At 41.2% G+C, this 9336-nt stretch overlaps 1 protein-coding gene across 1 annotated transcript in view; it reads right to left on the bottom strand.

Moving 5' to 3' along the window:
- The window catches only part of LOC119428746 (lysine-specific demethylase 6A), a 40675-nt gene that overhangs the window by 26692 nt on the left and 4647 nt on the right, over positions 1–9336 (bottom strand). The window contains exons 3-5 of the mRNA XM_037696423.1: positions 4529–4637; positions 4337–4386; positions 3843–3901 (exon numbers count right to left, since the gene is read on the bottom strand). Coding sequence (XP_037552351.1) covers positions 3843–3901; positions 4337–4386; positions 4529–4637 — 218 coding nt within the window. The remainder of the gene's footprint in view (positions 1–3842; positions 3902–4336; positions 4387–4528; positions 4638–9336) is intronic.

The following is a 9336-nucleotide window of genomic DNA, read 5'->3' as shown; positions in this document are numbered from 1 at the left end:
TACCGTCAACCGTGAGCATGTACCGTTAGTGTATACAGTCAATCATACAAGTGTACCGTCAACCGTGAGCATGTACCATTAGTGTATACAGTCAATCATAGAAGTGTACAGTCAACCGTGAGCACGTACCGTCAGCGTATACAGTCAACCATAGAATTGTACCGTCAACCATGAGCATGTACCGTTAGTGTATACAGTCAACCATAGAAGTGTGCCGTCAACCATAAAAGTGTAACACTAGCCCGGAGTGTTCTGTTAACATATTCAGTCAACTGCACGTGTACCGTCAACTGCGTGTGTACGCCATCAACAGCGAGCATGTACCGTCAATCATATGTTGAGAAAACAGAAGCAGATGTTCACGTTAAATCTGAAGAATGGATAAGGTTACCTGCTAGCAGAGAAAGTGCCACCAATGGAGCGTGCACAGCCTGTTCGAGTCCCTCTTGGCGTCACTTTGTTTCGGTTGCTTTAGTTTTTAGATTAAACAACAGTGTGGCTGTTTATTTTTTTTAACTACTGGTTTTCTTTGTGTCAGTTTGAACCGTTTTTAGTTTATCATAAATATCTGCAAATATCAATTCTAGACAAGATTATACCAATGTAAACCAGGTTCGAATGTTTTGATGAGCAAGCTCGCTTATTATTGGAATCACACTTTGACGTAACTGTGCTGTCAAACGTGAAAAAATAAATACTTTAAATAGAAAAAATGGTAAATGGACTGTACTTTTATAGCTCCTTTCTATCTTTTCAAGACACTCAAAGCTCTTTACAACAATCTGCCCTCATTTACCCATTCATACATCGATGGGACACACATCGGAGGCAATGAGGGGTTCAGTGTCTTGCCCAGGGACACTTCGGCATGCGACTGCTGGTGGAATCGAACCCCCAACTCTTGCATTGGAGGACAATCTTTCTAACTACAAAGCCACAGCTGCCCCATAAAGTCACTCACTGGAAGGGAGAAATTTGTCAGTAATCTCATTTTATTTATACTGTGCCGATGACTACAAGATATACTGTTAAATAATAATGATGTATTTTTAATACATTACCCTTGAATACAAGTTACATAAAAGGCAAAACCCACTATTTTCAGTGTCCTATTTTAGTCCTAAAAGCACATTTCAACTAGTGAACTTTGACATTATGAGGATTTATGTTTAAAAGTTCCGATTTGTAGATATTTTTGTTGCCACGTTTCAAACTAGACACACAAACAGAATCAAATGAAAAACTAATTATTTTCCATATTTATTAAATGTATTCGATTCAATCAAAATTGCTTAACCCACTCAAAAAAAAAAAAGTTCTTAGAGAAGACTTGATTTATACACTACAGTGAGGAAAACTGCACACTTGGGTGGGTGGGGGACATTTCAGTAGGCAGGACGCTCGGTTCTGTTGGCAAAGCGCCTTCCTTGTTTAACGCTAGCGCGCAACACAGACATGTCTGCATCTCTAACACACCCACCCCGAACAAAAATCCCCAACGAGAAGAGCGCCCAGCCAAGGCAAGTGACCTACGGGAAACACCGAGTTACCTTGAGAAGTTATGGGCCAGACAAGAGAAAGTTTACGAACATACAGAGACAATCCAGTTTCCCCTACCGTTATTCAAAAATGGCGCCCTGCCTACCAAAATCGTCCTTCACCCCACAACCCTCCCCCACTCATCAACAACTGCCGGCACAGACGTAGCGCTAAGCTAGGACATACAATGCAGACGCGCTAGCTAAAAAGCTACAGATGTAGCGCTCCGCTTCTCTAACGCATCCCCTTCCGGTTGACAACTGCTGGCACTAACGTAGCCTTAAGCTAGCGCACAACACAGACATGTCTGTGTCTCCAACAACATCAACAAAAATCCCCAATGAGAAGCGCACCATGCCAAGGCAAGTGACCTCGGGGAAACTGCACGGGCCAGACAAGTACGGAGACTAAACCCAGTGCTTTCCCTACAATTTTCCAAGGAGGGCGCCCCGCCTATCAAAACTGTTCTTTACCCACAACTCCCCCCTTCCCCTGCGATGGCAGTCACATGACACTAAGCTAGCGGCGCGCAATACAGATGTGCTAGCAAAACAGCTATAGAAATAGCTGTAGCTATGTCTCTCTCACGCATAGCCCCCCATCGACAAAAAACTGAGAAGACATGCGCGCCCTCAAGGCAATTGACCCAGTAGTACTATAGAGCTGCGATTTTTGGCCCAAGACGCCAGTCCAACCCGAAATTCAGGCCGGGTTCGTCTCGGGCTTTTTATACAGTTTTACGAATCATACAGAACAAAGCAAACTAAACGAGAATTCATAAAATTGTGTTAACTACTTGTAAAGGAGGCAGAAAGTTTATATGTTGAGGAAGAGAAATAAATAAAATAGAGTGCAGAAGTTATTAGACTGTGAAAAGAGAGAGTAGTGCTGGCGCATTGCGCAACAATTGCGCATGTGGCCCTGCCCGCCCTTTGCTCTTATCACACATCTGAGGATTTGCAAGTGACTCACAACGAGGGACATAATGGAGCTGGAAAGCATTAAACAAAAGCTAAAAACGGGAGGTCACTCTACAAAGCCAGCACAGTGAAACCTGTTGATGTGTCAGGTCAGGTGCACGCTCAGGTCCGACTGGCCGGTTGAAAAAAGGAAAAAAATAAAAAGGAAAAAAAAAAGTCCAGTTAAGCTTTAGATGGACAATGGGATCATCAGCCGCGTGCGTCCGCTGACCGGCCAGTTGAAAGAGGTATAAAAAATAAAAATAAAAGACTAGGCTATTCATTTTGTATGTTAAAATCCATTTGGTGACTTGTTAATAAGCAAGAAACCTTAATCATTTTCTTTGAAATAAGTCTTTAAAATATCATGTCAAACTGATTTGCTTACGAAACCAGTAAAAGCTTAATAAAAAAATATATCTATAAATTTTAAAGTTCAGGGCTTTAATTACAATTAATTACAGTAGTCGGGTTGGATTCGTAAAAAATGCATATGGGCCAGAATTTTTAGGCCTGAATTCAACTCTACTACTATACCATAATACGTCAGCCTCGAAGTGCATATAAAAATGTTGTATGTAGCAATATTTTTAAGTTTTCTTGAAGAAAATATTAATGAACAGAATACACCAAAGCAGACATTAAAGTGGCCACTGGGACAAGAAAATACTTTTAACAGAATGAAATTATGCCATTTTCTCCATGTTTTATTTAGGGATGACGTTATCGGCCGATATTAGCGTTAAAGTTCAATACCAGACATTCCATCAAAATAACTCACCGATATAAAAAGGTGCCATTTATGTACGTCAACACAGTGACAAGGATGCCTGCAGCGCCAGATGACGTCACGCACGCCTACCTGATGTCGCGGCGGAGAGGAACATTCAAAATGTCGGAGGTGTGTAAGTTTTTTTCGTTGGTGAGGATGTCGGATTCAGAAGCTAATAGCCGATAGCACGACTTGTTGGGGGAGTTTTACCACAGACATTTGGACGTCGTGTTAGCCCCGTTAGCATGATTAGTCTTACGGCACAACAGATAGACAAAAACTTTGAACTTAAAAAGGCACAGGAGTGCAGAGGATCCCACACTGCGGCTATAGGAACCTGGAACAAGCCTCCACAGGCTGTTACACAATTTTTGTAGTAAATAAGTCTAAATAAGAGGGTTATGTTCTGACAAAGGAAAGTATATAAAAATATTTGTATCTCGGCCAACAATCCAATATCAAGCATCCCTAGTTGTAATAGTCGTTCAGGATAATCAAGTATGTGACGCACTATAATACATGAACTCAACAATACAATGACTTGTACCAGTACAAACAAAGCTGGGACTCACCACTGAAAGGCATTATAGTGGAAGTAGACCATTCCGAGGCCATAGAGAAACGCAGCGTTCTAAATGGAAAGATGGGAAATTGTTTACAGGAAATCAAATCCTGACAGAAATATTCTGCCTGTTTGACAGTTTGCAATAAATAAATAAAACCCATACTACAGTAATGTCACTCAAATATATACCAACAAAATTAAATAATAATAATTAAAAGAAAGGTTGGTGATTATACAACCTTGCAGCTACTTCTTGATAAAGTCCAATTTAAATAAAGTAGAATAAATTATTTAAAACAACCAACTATGGCATCCTGTCTAACCACCAATGTCAGCGAAACAATAAAAGGGTTCAAAATGACTGACATGAAACCTGAAACTGCATCTTGTACCGATATCTAACCCACTGAAACCATACATGCGAGGAAGCTTAAGATCAGCGTGTGTGGCAGCGAAACATTACGAGTTATAGGAGTGCGCTCGCACACGTGTACGCCTTACCTTCCAGTAGTCGGACTGTAAACTGTAGTACCTCTGGTACGCTGATAACGCTGAAATTAAAAGATCATGAAATGCATGGTAAGCCGGAGTCATGAGCGCCCAGAGTTCATAGTCTGAAATTAAAACCTGCAAGCTCAAAGTAAGTGACAAAGCACGTCTGAACTAAAAACAAAACAAAAAAAAGGTTGTCACCTTTCGGATAGTCCTCCAAGAGGAGGTTGAAGTGACCGAGCTGGCAGAAGAGTTCAGGCTCCACTTTGCCCTCGGCCTTAAGGATGAGCGAGTCGTAGCAGCGAACAGCCTGCGGGGGAAACACAACACAAGTCAAACTCTCACTGTCTAAAGCAGGGAGGGGGGGGGCTACAAGCCAGTGCATGGGGGTCCGCAAAAAAAAAATATATATAAGCACGTAGATGCTTAACAACCTGTTAAAATACACCAAAATGCAGGAAATCACATCTACTTTATTCAAAATTTTCTGGGGGAGGACCCCTCCCGCCTACTATTTGCGTTCCGGCACCGACCAGTTTACAAATTAAGCCCTGTCACTTGGTCTGACTACTGCCGTTATGATGCGGTTCAGAAAAGAGTTTTCTGTAATAATTTAAAGTGACAACACATTTATTATTGGGGGAGTGGAGGCGCAGCGGTTAGAAGATGGGCCTGTGATCGGAAAGTCTCAGGTTCAACTCCCGGTACAGTGTTTTCCCCTAGTTAACTTGCCATGCTGGGGTGCTCATCTCATCCATGATTTTTGTTGACGGGGGCACAGCTTGTACAAACAGCTTTTGAGCGAGGACGGGGAGGGGGGCATTCACCATGAGGGAAGTGGCACCTTTAGCTTTTTAGCTAAAGCGCCTGTATTGCGCGCCGCTAGCTTAGCACTATGTCAGTGCCGGGGGGAGGGGGTGGCGGTCAGTTTGGTATGCGGGGTGCTCAGTTCTGTTGATGGGGTGGGGCACCCCGCTTGTATAACGGTAGAGGAAACACTGCGGTACCGTCAACATCAAACTCGCCCCACTCTGGCCCCCTGAGCAAGGCCCTTAACCCCCACCATCCGCTCCCTTAACAGGTCTCTCTTGAAAATGAGTTCTCGTGACTCAATGAGACCACCTGTATAAATAAAGGGTAAATTAAATTATGTGAACAGGTAAAGTTTTAAAGTGTTTTTTTTTTTTTTTTACACTGTTAATTTTCTCAAAACTGTAATTTATGGAAGCTGAAATTAAACATTTTGTTAAGGGTGTCTTAAATAAAAAATACTCCATGTTTAAAAGTATAAAAAAATTGTATCAACACTATTAAAGAACAGGTCTTTAGTATTTATGTTAAACAAATATTTCCATTGGGTTAAAGAGACAAATTGAAGAAAATGATGCGGGTCAATGAAACTTGTTCCTCCCCTGTAAAGGGTTCCCTGAGCACAAAAAGTTTGAACCCCGAGAGTTTGGTTTCTCTCAGTAGGATGCAAATGACAAGATCCATAGATTTAGAAGCTACGTTAACCTCCGACGCACGTCAAGTCTTGATATTTTCCATCTAGGTTCTTGGACGACCATTCATAAAAGAAAGCGTTCCTCGAACTCTGCGCCATTGAAGCATTTTAAAACCAACTTTGTTTCTGTTGCAATCAGTGTCTTAGGTTTAACAATGTTTGTTAGGCCTGTCGTGATAAACAATAAATCGATTAATCGCATGATAAATTAAAATTATCAACCTCATTTTTATCGGCTTTACCGTTTCTTCGTGTCTCTCTTTCTACTGAAGACACTGGACGACAAAAGGCTCAAATCCGGTGCTCTTCACTGACCCCTCCCCTTCTCTTTAAAATGCGTCCAAAATCAGGTTTTTGGATCATTAAAAGCAGCTAAGCTGAGAAGCTAAGCTACGAGCTAAGCTAACAGGCCGACCTCGGGGAAAAACCTCCGTCTTGTCGAAGCTCCAAAATTCACGGTTGAAACCCGTGCCTTCGTGTAAAATGTTTTTCTCTGCAAAAAAGAATCTGAGAACTTGTTTACCGATTTTTTTTATTAAAAGCTTTGTGTGACAAATGCTATGCTAAAGAGCTCAAACCACACCGAGCGCCCGCCATTTTGAGAACTGGAGAGACAACCCATGTCACGTCAAGGGGCCTCCCTCCCATTTTTCTTAAAGAGACACGCTGCTCGCTCCCTCACTATCCATCCTTCGAATCAAAACAGTCTTATAGTGCCATCCAGTGGTCAAAAAAGAAACTACACTCAAAACAAATTAACCAACATTTCTTCTTAAATTTGACAATAATTACTAATTATTGTCAGATTTCAAACAATATCATTTATCGCAATAATTTCGGAGACAATCGCCCAGCTAAATTTGTTATCGTGACAGGCCTATTTATCCATTTTCCTTGACTCATCTTTTTATATCATTTTATCCTGCTCAGTGTTTCTCCTTTATTACTTGCCTTGGCAGAGCGCTTCCATTATTTTTGTCGACGGGGGGAGGTGGAGACAGAGACACGTGTGTGTTGCGCGCCGTTTATACCGACAGACGGCTTACGAGCGGGGGGTGGAGACGACTCACCGCGAGGGAAATGGAGCGCTACCTAGCTTTTTAGCTAGCGCATATGTATTGCGCCACTAGCTTTGCGCTACGTCAGTGCCGGCAGTTGTTGACATGGGACGGGTGGTGTCGTTAGGCAGGGCGCTCGGTTCTGTTGACAGGGCACGGCACCCTGCTTGTACAAAGGTAGGGGAAACACCACTGGTGTTCTGATTTTGTTCTTAAGATGAGTGAGTTGTATTTATCTTCAAGTATTGTGCACAGGTCTTGTTTTTTGGAAAAGAAGCTGACTTACGTCACCGATATCAAATCTACCTACGGGTATGAATAAAGTTGACTGATCAGATAGTGGGGTTGAGCTGATGGACCTTTGTCACCCTTTACAGTTCAAATGGAGATTTTCATTGGATGACTTATTGTACACCTCGCCTCCTTCGTCTGTTGCACAATTGGGGAAAACTCAAAAGAATTAATGACTGTAACTACATTTTCACATCACTGACATCTAGTAGTTACTGTTGGTGATACAGCGACCCAGTTCTGTCAGCAGTGTTGAACCCACTCTTCTTTGTACACAAAGCCACAGAGCAGAGGTACATCCCCAGTTCCAGCGAGGTTCATCGCAAACTGACAAGCCGAAACGGAGTAGGGTCATAAAACACATTAAAGCAAAGTAAGTAACCGGCTACAGCTATCTGACAACATCACACACGCAGCGTTTGTGAATCCGACCAAATTATCAAGTTGTTGTCATTAAAATGTCCCAACTGTGGCAACAAATGTGAAATTTCATCTATTTTATATGTATGCAAGTTGTAGATGCTTTGCCTCATGCTGTTTGCCCTTGTAAAGTTAATGCTGCAAGCAAAGCTCGATTTTCACAGCTTTTTTTCCCACTACACCACAAACAGTATACATTATATATTATTAGTAAATAATTATATTATTAATGGCTTTGAAACGTTTGATTTGTGTTCAAATTTCCAGTGATAAACACACTAACCCATGAGCTTTTTCTATGACACTTTCAACATTGAAGTTAGCATCAATGCTAATTGTTGTCGTTTTATATACTCTCCACCTTTTACTGGGACATACATCGGACTATATTTATGTACAATAACGCACAGTCATTAAAATGTCAAGATAAAAAGAATATGATAAATTTTCTATACGACAACGCAGACTTCAAAACGTAATCTTGAGGTGCCTTAAGAGTCCCCCTACCAGTTTACAGTTGGTTTGTTTACAACAGCAGCTTTTAGCTCGTCTTAACCTACTAACATTGCATTTTACATATAAAGTTTACAGCTGCTTGTTGGCAACGAGACAAAACGTCGACAATAACTTTTAAGTGACGAACGCTCACACTGAGTAAGTTCCAACCAAACAAGAACACCGATTAAGACGAAGTAGGTTAATTGCATTATTTAACTAAATGTAAAGTGTTGATTAAGTATGGTGCACAAGTTAGGTTCAGTTAATAAAAGGCAAATCTGAGCTTCTTTTTTATTAGTTTTTTTTTTTGCCTCGCGTAGAAAAGAAATAGCTTATTTTGGCTTGTTGCCCCACGTCTGTTGCCTCATTTCAAAATCTGTTCACCACCTTCTACCCGTCTCCTCCTACAGTACACACAGGTGACAAACCAGTAAAGGTAATAAAGTTCATATTGGTTTCAATGCCAGAGACTACTGAGATGAATAAGGTAAAGTTAAATGACAGCAGGAGATAAATGTTCATCGTTATGCTGATGACGCTCAGTTATATTTATCCAATATGGCCTCCTGGTTTCATCTAAAGAACCTCTGTGTCATTTTAGATCAGGATGTCACTCAACCCCCCACATTAATAATGTTACCAAGATTAGACGCATCCAGTCCCAAAATGAAGCAGAAAAACTGGCCCATGCATTTATCACATCTAGACCGAGATCTTGTTGTTCCATATTTTTTTGATTAAGCACATTGCTCTCAGAGTGCAGGTTTACTTGTGGTTCCTAGAGTTTCCAAAAGCAGAACGGGAGGCAGAGCTTTCAGTTATCAGGCTCCTCTCTTGTGGAACCAACGACCATTTTCTGTATGTGTTCTGTCTACTTTAAGACTAGAATTAAATTTGTCCTTTTTTTTTTTTTAAATAAATCCTATTCTTGGGGTCAGCTTTGGTTTCCTCCTGAGCTATTCCTTAGTTCTGCTGCTATAGGCTTAGACTGCTGGAGAGCAAACTGACCACTTCTCTTCTCTCTGCTCTTTATGTTTGCATTTACAACTATTTCTATAATTTACTTTGTTTTTTCTTCTTTCTTAGTCTTCCTTCTCATAAAAAAAACTATGCCAGGGCCATAGAAAGTTACACAGGGGCTATAGAAAACTACACCCGGACAATGGAAAACTACACCCAGACCATAGCAAATTACACCCGGACCATGGAAAACTACACCCGGACCATAGCAAGTTACA

This window comes from Nematolebias whitei, chromosome 23 (genome assembly GCF_014905685.2).
Source record: "Nematolebias whitei isolate Nwh7 chromosome 23, NemWhi1, whole genome shotgun sequence".
Taxonomy (NCBI): Eukaryota; Metazoa; Chordata; class Actinopteri; order Cyprinodontiformes; family Rivulidae; genus Nematolebias; species Nematolebias whitei.
This window is presented reverse-complemented; position numbering and strand designations above follow the sequence as displayed.